At 38.1% G+C, this 14,213-nt stretch overlaps 1 protein-coding gene across 2 annotated transcripts in view; it reads right to left on the bottom strand.

Annotated features, from left to right (window-relative positions):
• Positions 1-1,758: 1,758 nt before the first annotated feature.
• Positions 1,759-14,213, bottom strand: part of galnt10 (UDP-N-acetyl-alpha-D-galactosamine:polypeptide N-acetylgalactosaminyltransferase 10 (GalNAc-T10)) — an 86,666-nt gene continuing 74,211 nt past the window's right edge. The window contains exons 9-12 of one of the 2 annotated variants that reach the window (XM_065287682.1): positions 12,422-12,643; positions 11,936-12,052; positions 10,562-10,711; positions 1,759-6,090 (exon numbers count right to left, since the gene is read on the bottom strand). In XM_065287682.1, coding sequence (XP_065143754.1) covers positions 5,923-6,090; positions 10,562-10,711; positions 11,936-12,052; positions 12,422-12,643 — 657 coding nt within the window. In that variant the 3' untranslated portion in view covers positions 1,759-5,922. Of the gene's footprint in view, positions 6,091-9,996; positions 10,172-10,561; positions 10,712-11,935; positions 12,053-12,421; positions 12,644-14,213 lie in introns of those variants that run through there. The other variant, XM_065287683.1, reaches the window with a different exon arrangement.

The raw sequence follows: 14,213 nt of genomic DNA, 5'->3' as shown, positions 1-14,213 counted from the left end.
ACTAAACCAGATATTATTCTAAAAGGGAACATCTATCCAAACATTATTTCAAAAACACTTAAAATCCTACTTACAGTCCATTTAATGTTGTTCGTAGGTTCCTGTTTTCTCGTTTTGTTTTAGAAAGTGCTCAGTGTTTTTCTATATCTGTCTGGGTTCATTCCTCAGCCAATCCTGACAATTATGATGAATATGACAAATTGGTTTTGCTGCTAAATCGCAACGCTTTTTGAGATCAGTATGCAATCAGACACCCAACCAGGCATATGTGACCACTTTAGCTTGCCATACCGTTACATCCGACAAGACCACAAAAGGGACTCTGTAATCCCGTCACTGCTGAAGTGGTCTCATATGCATCAACCCAAAAGGTGTAACCGCAGACGCTGATGCCATATGCCCCAGAAGCCTCTGAAAGGGCTTCAGCAGAGCCATCAGTCTACCCCTGAGAACATTGAGCGAATTGAGAACAGTCTGAGCATGCTGCTCCATAAGAAGAGCTGTCATTGCAAACAAGTCCAGTTCCATGCCAAGGAAAGAGATGCTGTGCACAGGGACCCAGTGACCCAGTTGACCCAAAGCCCCAATCGATGAATGTGCTCGAGCAAAAGGTCCCTGTGGGCACACAACTGTTTCCTAGAGCGAGCTAAAATTAGCCAGTCATTGAGATAGTTAAGTTTGCAAACACCTCTTTCCCTCAGCGGGGAGAGAGCAGCCTCTGCAACCTTCGTGAACAAACAAGGAGACAGGGAAAGACCGAAGTGGAGGACACTGCAGGAAGGCTCTGTATTGAGGGAGAATCGAGACATGAAAGTACGCATCCTTCAGGTCTATGGCTGCAAACCAATCCTGGTGCAGAACCAGGGGCGGAGTGGGACCAAAATATCTACCGGAAAATTTCGTAGACCACCAGCCCTCCGTGGTCAAAAAAAGATAAAAGAAAATGGTTCCCTGTAAATAAGCAAATGCTGAAATCTAAAATTACAATAAAATGACTACACAAAAAATGAAATACCAAGTGTTATAATTATTATTTAAAAGATCTTGAAGTCAACAACAGTTCCCTAGTTTCAGGTAATCTAAAGCTTAATTTGGTTGCAAAGCAGTTGCTTATAAAATTACTTAGCCTATTTGGACAGAGATGTTTAATGTGACAAAATGTCAGTCACCGTGTGATAACGAAATATAAAGAGGCCTAAACTACATGTTCTGAGCAGGTGTTGTCAGTGAACAGGCTGTAAAACTGTTTGGGCAAACTTGTGGCCGGATGTAAAGACCCTTCCCTGCCCTGGGTGAGGGGGGTACAGCATGGCAGTCTTGTCTCCTCTGGGTCCGTCACCCTAGAAATGCTTTAAAGCCCGTGGGGGGTTCTTAGCAGCCTGGCGTGATGGACCTCCTTGGCTGGGGAGGGGGCACCAACCTAGATGGGGCTGGCGCAGCGGGTGCAGGAGAAGCTGGTTGGCGGGGGGCAGGAGGAGGAGCTTACTGGAGCAGTGGTGCTTACTCAAAAATAAAATTAGGGTAACATTAGGGGAACAGGGTATAACATCTTACCAACCTAAAAATAATGTTTCATTTTCGTAAAGAAAACTTTCCTGAATAACCAAAAACAAAAAATAACGTTAGTGTAACGTTCTGGGAACCAAAAATTGTTAGCTGGGTGGCTGTAAATAATTCTTTACATTTGTGAAGTGACATTTTTTTTATGATCATCAAGAAACTGATAAATGAATTAATAAAAAGACAAATAACACAGACTCTGTTAAAAATTATTTTTATATTGTGTAGGTACTGTAGATAAACCCTTCAAAAACCAACCCAAAATGTTTCTAAACGTCACAAGAAAAAGATTTACAAATTTTTCGGTAAATGAAAAGAATCCAAAAATTATTTTACATTTATCCACACCTTGAAATTAAAAAGATATAATGGATAAAATATGAGATACAACATTTTTAATGCAACTGGAAAGAAACATTTACAGAACAAACACTTTCCCTATTTGATTAATGAATTATGATGTTATATGAATTTAATGCTGCCAGAAGCATATACAAGTATCAATACCGACAAGCCTTTTTAATTAAATTGCACACATTCAATAATAAAGTTGTGCATATAAAAATAACTTTATAGAAATACTACAATTCTTATAAAAGCACCATCCAAGTCAAGAAGAATTACCTATCTGTGTCTGTATTAAGGTCAATGAAATGCATATTTTTGTGTCCGGGGCATTATTTTACTACAAAAATAACTTGATACATTTATGCTTATGTACATGTGTCACTTTATTCTATCTCACCCATTAAGTTTACATAACTTTCCAGGATTTAAAATATCTTGTTTTGGTATCTCACACTTGCAAATTAGCAGACTATCCGTAAAAATTATACATTTAGGACTGTTTAAAATGGTTTTTAAATTATTAAAATTTCAAAATAACATACTTTGGCATTATTTTATGTTCAAAACTTTTCCTATAAACAAATTTCATAGTTGTTGGGATGTTAGGATAATTGAAAAACTTGGAGAACATCAAACAAATTGGTTGTTCTCAAATGTGTAGTACATCTGGTACAAGAAGTTAACAACAGTAAATGTAATATCACATCATCCAATGAACCCTAGGTAGTCTTTATGGCTGAATGAAAAGTTTGTAGATTTCTCTATACCGAAAAATAGCTATTTTATTATACACATTACTAGTTTTTAAAAATATATTTATATTTATAATTTCACTGGTCAGGTTGTGCAACCATAAAAGTCAAATGGGAAATAAAAAAACTATCAGCCTAATAATTTTAAAAATTCAGCTAATTTTTTGCTTTAATAAATACGTGCTAAGGTTGTCTATAATTGTTATTTAAATTATTCTTGTTAATATTGTGGAAAAAATGTTGTTTAATAAAAAACTTTTTAAACACATTGTTCCAGAAAAAATAAACATTACATCTATTTTAATGGATCCATTTTTAACAAAAAATCTATGTTTTACGCAGCTTGTTTTGTCATTGACTTATTATCATATTTCTTATATATATTCCCAATCTTTTACACAATGAAAAACCCAAAATGTTATCTTTTAAAAAAGTAGATTTTTAAACCACAGACTCATCAAGCTTTTTGCTTCATTATTCAGATACAGATGTGCAGTTTTGACACTGTGGTCCAGAAACAATAACAGCATTAATTTTATCAAACCCTGATCTCTCTTTAAAAAAACTACAGAAATAAGATAATTGCTACAACTTAAATAATCCTCTGAAATTGATTAACACGTGAAAAAATACACATTGGTAAAACAGGATCAAAACAGACACACTTCTCAAATATTGTCTCATTCACAAAATGGATTCACAAAACTAGAGACACATACATTGTGCTGGGCCTTAGGTTATGACCTTTCAGCAAGGCACATTAAGTAGTTTCAAGTTTAATTGTGTGCTTGTAATATGCATTAGAAACATATGCACTCCTCATTGCAGCATCCCAAACTTGTCAAAGGTGTTAAAAATAAAAATCCAATCACAGTGGAGTGACCCCCCCCCCCAAAAAAAACAATAGCAAGTGCAAATAATAATAATAACCATATAACTATAAAACTGTGCATAGTTAGCAAACTTAAAACTTTTGAAAAGGTATTGTCATCTTGATTTAGTATACAGCAAGTTTGTATACTGCTGTGATTAATCTTTAAGACATCTTTGTAGTTAGCTTTTTATGATGAACTATTCAACTTGATTGTAAAACCCGGATCCTGTAACAAAACTCAGCTCCACTAATACAAACCATTGACCTGTTTAAGGTTGGAGTCTCAAAGACTGGATTTGTATTTCAGTGTTTGCAAGGCGGCAAAAAAGTGTAATTTTAGCTAAATCTGGGATTTTACTTGTGTTAAAGGGGGGGTTCAATGGTATTTCAAGCATTCTGACTTATTAATACAGTTATAGGGTTGTTTCTTCATGCTAAACGTAGGCAAAGTGTCAAAAAAGCAGTTGGACGTGTTACAGAGTATTTCTGTGCCGAATGCACTTCGCCAGGGTTCGTACAAGTTTCGGAAAGTTTTTTCGATTACAGGTCCAACTGACGTTTCAGGAGTTTCTATACGTTTCACTTCTTTATATGGGCACTTCCCCCAGAAAACCCCGCCCACCTGGCAATCAGCGGGAGACGCTAGAGCTTGCAAACATCTTATCACGCCACTCAGCTTTGTTAAATTTCAAAACCCAACAATGGCACGAAAGATGAAGTGTGTTTTTGGATGTAAGGAGAAGAAATCCAGCCTTATGAAAACAATGGATATAGTTTATTATCCGGGGTAGCAGCGGAGTTTTGCGTGTGTGTTTGATGCGGTGGATTTTCCCAACCGGGTCATGACGAGTTGCACGCGGTAAGTAAGACTTCTGTCTTATGTTGGAAATAGTCGCGTGCATATTATATAAATGACACGAACATGTAGTGAATCATAAGTTAAAACAGTGTTGTACAGTGTTGCATGACGCTCCTCCCGCGGTATAACTCCTCCTTCTTCATTTTTTCGTACGTTATCGGAAAGATTCTGTAAAGCTAATCTTTCTTTTATACATTTTATTAAACTTAAGACTCTTCGGAGATAGAAAGGATGTCATACTACTCTATAGGTACTCCAGATTAACATCAGCAAAAATATTGGCACCCTTGGTTAATATGAGTGAAGAAAGCTGTGAATATAAATCTACAAGGATTCTACTTGAGTCGTGGTTAAATATTTTATCAAGACATTGGTTCAAAACAAACATCAAAATAAAAAAAAAATGGGTCACTGAGCACAAAATCAAGGTTCTGCCACAGCCATCCCAGTTACCTGACCTAAACCATATAGAAAATGACTGAAGACGAGAGAGAACCAACATATGAAGGGTCTGGAGAAATTTTAAGATTGAGCAATAATCTATAGGATCACTTGACATGAAGTCTTAAACCTCATCAGATATTATAATACAAGACTCAGAGCCGTTATCTTTTCAAATGGAGGTGGCAAAGAGTATTAAATGAAGGGGTACCAATAATAGTGTCCAGTGGTTATTAGAGAAAATAATTTAATACATAATGGAATTTTCCTCTGACTTTCAATTGGTTTATTTCAATGAAACATTGTATTTTTTTTTATTAAAGCTTAAAAGAAGAAACCTTGTAGATTTATTTTCACAGCTTTCTTTTGCCCATATTTACCAATGGTGCCAATATTTTTGGCCACCACTGAAGGTTATTAAATATGAAGGAAGACTGAATAAAATTGAATATGCAAATAGTGGTATGAAAAAATTACTTTGTCTTTTACAGTCACTGTCAGATACAGTTTGAATGTTGAACTGTGACCTAACAATCGCTCTGAGAGTCTGGCCAGGCTTTGAGGCTCTAAATGCGGAGGACGAATCTGCTTCTTCTCGCCGTGCACACAAAACTTCTTGCATATCATGGGAGAACACAAAATTTATGTTGGCATATAAAAAGAGTAGTAGCAGCAGTGTACAACTACATCCATTTGGACTCAATCAATTGGAGAGGTTTTATATTTAGAGTTAGAGTTTTAGGACAAATTCTCTTTAGAATGGTTGAGAAACACTTATTTACAATCTGCGCCTTGAAAACACTGTAATGCACAGTGTAAAAATTTATCATTTACAGTTTAGCTGACTGAAGTTTTAGCAGGAGTGATGGTTTAGGATTTTAGCAGGGTAAAAATGAATTGTATGAGTATGGAGTAATGTATAAGGACAGGAGTTGCCCTGATGAGGCCGTGTGGAAAGCGGATGGAGGTTTCGGGCTATAGAGCCACTTGGAGTGCAGACGATCATGAGTCTTCACACATCACTGCAGACAAGGCACAAAACGTCTCTTTGCTTTCTCAGTAAGCAGTCCACATTGATATCTAAAATGTTATGCATTGTGGTGATGAATGAAAGAGTCCAAAACAGTGGAGTTGGTGTTTTCAAACAACCACTGCTGACTGGGTGATGTGGGGTCACATGAGTTCATGAAAACCCTCTTTTCTGCAGCACTGGAGTCTATACAGCTGTTACTGACTGGGTGATAAATGCTCTTATCCTGTGAACAGAGTGAGATATTTGTCAACAAATATAAAACAATTTAAAGGCCTTTTAGCTATTGCAAATATTTACCAGAAACAAGATTTTGAACAGAGAAAACAAAGGTTATGAAGGGTCAAGCCATAGGTGGCATAGACAAACGTGAGAAGTATACTTCTAAGAACAGATTCTAGAACATGAGGCCAACTGGTAGATTTAAAGTCTAATCAATATGAGTTAGGGTTTGTGCACACCAAAACTTTTAAACACGTCTAAAAACGCCTGGAAGACACCGATTACCAGCAGTTTTTTCAGCTGAGGGCTAGCTTTCTTCAGCCGACCTCTTTGGTAGCTATGATACTTGAGCTGTGGGCCGGTTAGTTGTTGTAATACTTGTCCCTGCCGCGGGCATCAAAGCTTTGGTGTGCACGCCCCCTTAATGAAGTCATTTGATGATAAAGTTTGATGAAGTCTGATTTGTAAAGTATGATAGCTCTACAAGATATGTTCCAACAGAAGAGCAAATTGTGTGAGGTGAAGTGACTCAGAAATGTGTGCAAATTTAAAAAAGATTGACAAAGAAATGATTGACAGCAGGTCATCTGCTGACTTCTGAGGAGGGGGCGATGGGTATGTTTCAATATTTGATGTGAGTTGCATGTTTATGTATGCCATGGTTGCAATGTTGTCCATCCAGACCAATGCATGCTTGTCCTCTGAACCCCCTGCAGGGCGAGCAAGACTGCCGGCAACGGGGGCAAATTATGTTCCATTGCAGACCAGACCCCATTTAAAGTCCAGACACTGAGCACCCAGTGCACACAGTCCCCAGAGCCTGAATTTGAGGCATCACTTGTGACTACAACATGCCTTTAGATCTGTTGTAAGGAACCCGGCACATGGAAATTTAAGGTCTGAACAAGGACAGAAGGCGCTTATTAACACCCGCTGTGTGCTGTTGTGTCATCATGGCCACCTCAGGACTCAAGTCTTCAGCCAGAGTCTCATTTGTATAATCTCGAGGGGAACTACTGTCCCAAAAGCTCAGTTAGGTCACACTGATAATGTTTGCTTGTAAGGTGTGTTGTCATGAAGTCCGATTCCATCCAGTGAAAAGAGATGCTCTGTACTGGACAGTGCTTGCTCAATTCTTAAAAAAAGTAGAGAGAGACACGATTATAGTGTTCTTATGAGTATGTCCTCACATTACAAATGATGACTTGGCGTGCTGGTGACCCAAACACTTCATCATCAATCCTGGCCATGCATCCAAGGTGCACAGAGGTGAGAGGACGTCTTTGAAAATATGCCAACTGTCAGGGCGCGCTCACATTATCCCATCCAAACTGTGTGTAAGCGCGTTTGACCCCCAAAGCCTGGCTCGTTTGACTAGTTTGATCGCTCCGTATGTGCCCAACCGCGGTTTGGTTATTTGCATCCAGGTTGTTTTCAGCACAAGATTTTCAGTATCAAAAAACAAGAGTAATAAACAATAATGACAAATTGCAGATGAGGTGACAGAACGAACATCTGTTACACTCTGAAGAATAACGCCGGTTTCACACCGCATGCGTGAGCAGCGCGTAAGCAGCGCGTGTTTTTTTCGGCGCCCATGTTAACAAGTTAAAGCATGTACACCGCACGCGTGAGCAGCGCGTGCCTGCGTGGCAGGAACGTTGCTGAAGCAGCAGTGCTGCTATCGTTTCGGCGTCGGCTCTATTTTTGCTGCGCTGCTCACGCTCAATTAAAGTGACAGGGCATTGTTTATAGTTTAAATGGTCGTGGATTGACGCGAAAAAGGGTAATTTTACAATAAAATCACGAATGTGAAGCTAAGTGTGTTTGAAACAGTCATGACTTTGAGCAATTTAAAAGAAAGCAATGAAATATTAACACACTGTTGCCAGAAGACTGCGTTCATTCACTTTCTGCCCAGCAAATGAGTCCTCATCTATCTTAATAATCTTCAGAGAAATAGATTAATTTATAAATTTAAATCTTATGCTTAAACTGTTGAAGGTAAACACGATCGACTGCTATATGCTGTCAATCACTGAGTGAATTATTTATTTTATCGTAAAAATTCAGAGAAACAGATTTTATAATGTGCCATGGGCTTTTTATGTCTATAATTGTGTTTTGTGTCTATATCTGTACTTACATGGACCAGAACAGCACGAAAACAATGTGGATTAAACAAATCACAGTTATATAAATTACACTGACTTTCAAAAAGTGTCTTAAAGAGGTTTTGCTCATAAATGCATGTAAAATAAAGTATTGTGAACTTGAGATTTTTATACTGTTATTTAAACTGCACAGTATGCGCTGCAAACGCAGCCGGTGTGAAAGTACAATGGCCACGCGCAGCAAACGCTCTCCTCACGCGCTGCTCACGCTACGCATACGCGTTGCTCACGCATGCGGTGTGAAACAGGCGTAAGTCTGAATGTGGGGTGCACCGTGCACGCCATCTCCTTTAATCTCCTAGCCCCTTTACACATACACAGCGTCAAGTAAATGACAGATGGAGGACAAACTGTTTAGAGGAGCTCTTCACACAGTAACACCAAAGGCCAATTTATAGTGGTGAGTAAGGTCTATGCCATAGCTACACTGCAAGTTATCCGTAGCCTCTGCATAGCCTGACGTGCACCTCGCCAAATTGATTGAAGACCTGGGGCCTTTTTTATAAAATGCTGCGTAAAAACCATCCTACATTTGATCTTACAATCATTTATCAAAAATGCGTACGTGTGATTCATAACCCGAAACTACGTGCAGAAAATGCGCGTACCCCTTTTAAATCTATAAATCGCAAATGAACTTGAACTTATGCATGATTGGATAGCTTCATTCCCCGTCATTACATGTGGGGAAATGTTTTAAAAATATTAATGTGTAAAAATAGCAGCTGAACACATATATGTTTGAGCCACAAAAGATTCTGGGTGCTAAAGATGATAAAGATTAATGACAATACGTATGGTAAAGTATAAAACGTTTTAAACTCGACGTGACTAAATTACCATATACAACACAGTAAGCGGGCATCAGAATCTAAACCACGGCTGATCAATAACTTTGTATATTTCTGTTGTGCTTGTGAGGTTGCTCTTACATAAACGTAACATAACATACCACAGTTATATGATAAAAAAGCTTTGTTGAGTGTTTGACCTTTAAAACGCAACTTGCCTAAACAAACTTTAACCACACATTCCTAATGTTATGTTCCGAGCCTTCAAGTTAAGGTTATCCAGCATCTGTGTTCTTCCCAGACGGTTCTTCCACCATGGAACATTCCGTTTCCATGGTTACTCATAACAGATCACCACGTCAAAATAAAAGTCTCTCAGGAAAATGTATTTAAAGTCATTTTGGTTACATTTGGCAATCTTTAAAGACATGTTAACTGATTTTTGAGACACTGCCTGGTTAGTTTTTTTAATTCTACTCTGACATCAAATTTCTGCACATTCCTGAATCTACCATTTTCCTGAATTGGTGCCAAAAACTGTTATATTTCAGTAGCACGGACGTTTTCAGTTTTGAAATTTGCAGGATGTTCATTTAAGTATGATGACCTCTTATATAACAAATTATCAGGTTAAAAATGATTGTTTGATTCACCGCTCCTTTAAACTTGCCAAGCTTCTTCTTCATTGATGGTCATGCATCTACTGTGGTTAAACGCGTGGATACTGCCTACCAGTGGTCTGCATGTGTGTTTGCATGTCGACGCAGACGACGACTCAAAAGCATAAATGAAAACCCACACGTAACTTACGCCGTCGCTGCTACGCCGTAGAAACAACTTGTGCAGTAATAATGCTGTATATGACAATAAAGTCTCAAAATTAATGTATGCATATATTATGTACGAGAGGTGGATTTTATAGAGTTCAGAATTAATAGTGCACAATAACGTTATGAAAAGGTTTATTCACATAAACAACCACATGCCATACATGCACTCAGTGGTTGGTATAGGTGTCCATGAATTTCCAGTGGTGATATGGTCCAATGAAAGGCTCTTGATATCCAAAAGTGCTTTATGGGGTCATCATAGTCTGCTAGAACAATTGCAGTAACGTCTCCTGGGAGCATTTAATAACATAAGTGTAATTGATATATTATTTCAAGCACTAGCAAATCAGCTAATTAGATGGAAAAAGTGCTTAATTGGTACGGGTGGTATGATTATAGAGGACATTATGAATACATTTATCTAAGTTTGAGGTGTTAGTCGATGATGACATGATGATGACGACGATGGCTTGCTCACTGGGGTACTATTATATTGGTATTACATGGGTAAATAACACATATTCACATGTATACTTTATTAAAATAAGAACACACTCACACACACACACACACACACACACACACACACACACACACACACACACACACACACACACACACACACACACACACACACACACTCTGCACAGTTAATTAATATTTAAATGCACACATCATACCTTCCTGTACGACCATAGTTGGTTACCCCTCATGCAATGGCAGTCATAGAGAGTAACAGGGCTGTTATTAGACACAGCATCAAAGCAGACCTTCTTAGTGTGCAAAGGGTCTCCTAGCCGTATATCTTCTCTCCAACCGAACGTAAAGACCTATGAGTGTTTAACATTGCATTGTGCTTACTGATCAACTTTTCACATTCTGAACATTTATAATATCTGTAGTTTGCAAAGTGGAATTGCAATGCAACATGTAACTTTAACTTAAGATGCTTCCAAATAATATATTCATAAATTCTCTTTTAATAGGTATTAAACTTTATCCTGACACTTAAAGTGCATTTAAGCTGTATGTTTTATCAGTACTGTACATGCGTGCAGGCCGGATTAACGCAGTGAAGTGCCCCAGGGTGACCAAATTTCAAGTGCCCCCCTCCCAAAAACATTATACATTATATTATATATATATTATATTGAACTCATTCAGGGCTCCATACTAACCTTTTTTTATTAGGAGCACTGTAGCCCCAGACTGAAAATTTTAGGAGTGCCAGCTGAAAATTTAGGGCACACCTTAAATCAGCCTGCAATGCAATTATTTACATTTTTCCAAAATAACTACATTACTGAAAAATACTAAATAGACTTAACTCTATGCAGTTGCTGCACATGTCATTATGCACAATTGATGAAACTTTCAGAATAGGAAGTTATGAACCAAAGAATCATACAACCCCCTTCACTAATTCTAGGCATAAGATACATACATATACAATAAGTTATAATCAGATAGCATACTGTAATGAGATGAGTGGCAGGGCAATCTACATACCTGTATCCTTTAGAGTTTTCTCATCTTTTATCGGGTTGTCACTAACTGGGCACTGATGTCTGAAACCTTTATTCTCATCTATAATGTTGTTGGTGATAATGTAGGCTAAATGTTCTCCCGCTCTCTTTGTCTCTCATCTCTGCAATGTTTAATTTTAAATCCGCGCCAGCGAGTCTTCCCGCGGTTCTGAGTGAGATGTGTTGACTGTACCCGGGCTGCGTAGACCCATCGGTACAATCAACTGAGCGCATCGTAACATGAAACTATATACGCGTCATGCAAATGAGGGTATAAAACCCGATCGCGCATTCCGTAGTTTTGTCACGGGTGCCGCACACGCGTGAGTACTTAAAAAATAATAATTTTGGCCGCGGTCTGGAGCCCTTGGGGGCCCCAAGGCCTGGTACCCCAGGGCACTCGCCCAATCCCGTCTATGGATAATCCGGCCCTGCATGCGTGCATTCCTTGGAAACAAAACCATCAACGTTAACATTACTAACACTGTGGTTTAGCAGATGACCTACAGGCACAGGTGTTTATGTTACCTGCCCATGGTTCCAGGTTGCCTCAGCACGTCCTTTCAGACATTTTTCTAAACGAATTGAGGAGCCTGAAGAAAATTGTTTACTTTCCAAACAAAGATTACTGCCAACATTTCGTACCTAGAAAATAAACATAACATTTTCATATATATATGTATATATATATATACACACACACACACATTCTGGTTTCCATGTTTTGTGGGGACATTCCATAGACGTAATGCATTTTATACTGTACAAACTGTATATTCTATTCACCTTTCTTGTACCTTAGATTTTCAATAAACATCATCTTGTTTGATTTATAAGCTTGTTTCCTCATGGGGACATCAAAATGTCCCCACAAGGTCACAAAAACACTGGTATTCCTATCTTTGTGGGGACAACTGGTCCCCACAACGTGATAATTACCAGGTACACACACACGCACGCACGCACGCACGCACACACACACATATTGGTAAATATAGTAGGCAGTAAAATTACCTCTCCCCATGCTGCTGATGGAGGTTCAACAGGTGGATAGTGCTTGGACAAGTCCCACGCCACCTCTGTCATGAACCACTTAAAGTTTTTGCATTTTAGTTTGTTCCTCAGATCCTTCTGTGTGGTCATATCACCAGCTGAAAGATGCCGATACTCTGGCCTTCGCTGGTAGATGTACTCTGCATACTCATCCATCCACACCTCTGCCACACGCTTTAAATTCTACAAAAGATAATTTTATTTCTTAAAGTTCTATTAGAGATAAAAAAATGTGAAAGAGGTTTAAATACCATGTCAAAATTGGTGAAACATCTTTTGATGTTTTAGGTTGGGGGTGCTGTGTGTTTGGCCATAACCTGCTATTATGTCACTGAGGTCAGGACCACTGTCTGTTAAATATAATCTCTGAATAATAATAATGAGTTTAAACTCTTTGAGTGTCTGCGTGTGTAATTCACTTTAGACAATTTGCCACGATAAAACTTCACATAAAGTATTAAAATTTATTATTGTAATTAAATGTTCAAAATGTAATAATTTTGTCAAAACGTAATAATATTTTGACCTCTTAATGTAATACATTATCAAATAATGTAAAAGGTTACTGTATGATACATTTATTAAATTAAAAACACACCATGGGAAATTTTAATGTAACGTAACACTTATAATATAATAATTATTTTTCAATATAAATAAATAAATGTTACATTGTGCCATGCTTTTGGATCCATGCCATTCAAGCCCATACATTTAAAGCCGTACGTGACTTTGGGACAGATTTATTAACAGGTTGCGCCAGTACAAACCATCATTTTGTTGTTAAATAACGACTGTCGGGATTTACAAAAAACGTGCAGTGGATAATTAGCTCTGAAAGGTGTTGCTAGATTTTGCGACTGACCTTATTGCATATGCATTTCTAGGAGTTTCCCTTTCAGTTGTAAAATTTATGGGAGGAGATTATTTAAATGATCACGCTACACAATTTACTAAGGTTTGCTTGTGTGATATTCTTGGTATTTTAACGCAGAAAAAAGCATGTCTTAAAAATATTGCGCTTGAAATGGCTGAAGTTGTTGCTGATATAAGAGAGCGAATAGAAGGGAGAGGAAATTTTTATTTGCTGGAGGAAATAAAAGAGGAATCACTAGAAGTCACACATTACCATAAAATCTATATTTTTTTTACTTCTTGTAAACCTTCATTTTTAGTCCTCTAGTTCTTTTCAGTGTCCCATGGATTTGTTAGCTGTGATGTCCATGGTGGTGAACTCAAGTACATCTAGAGCTGTCGCAATTGCTGGATACAATCGACTGTGTTGATGCTGATAATTAGTTGACACCAATATTTATAATCGATTCCATTATTTACCCCTTTAAATTTAGTTCTCACGCTTAAATAACAACCGTTTTCCCCCACAAAGGGACGAGCACAGGGGGGTTGTTCAGGTTGCCCTGGCAACTGCCCATATGCCCTTCTCGACATAAGTTGCCCTTCCGAGGTGGAAAAAAAATCGTACAATGGATGCAGAGCAAAGCTTCATTCACTTTATATTCGGGCACCGAAAGTGAAAGTCAGTAGAGGAAGGGCAAACTCTGTTTATGTGGCTGTAGCGCTGCCCGCGACCGGAGCTGTAGCACAGAAGCGTGCCGCACAAGCCCTGAAAAGTGAAGCCAAATCGTCTCTTGAGACCAACTAAAAAAATTTATTACACTTCAATTATCTTTTTTTTCCGAAGCTGGTTTCTGTCATTTACTGTAGTTTTTATCACGCTGATGTAAATTCAAAT

This window comes from Paramisgurnus dabryanus, chromosome 18 (genome assembly GCF_030506205.2).
Source record: "Paramisgurnus dabryanus chromosome 18, PD_genome_1.1, whole genome shotgun sequence".
Taxonomy (NCBI): Eukaryota; Metazoa; Chordata; class Actinopteri; order Cypriniformes; family Cobitidae; genus Paramisgurnus; species Paramisgurnus dabryanus.
Note: the sequence above shows the minus strand (reverse complement) of the source record. Positions and strands in the feature narration are given on the sequence as shown.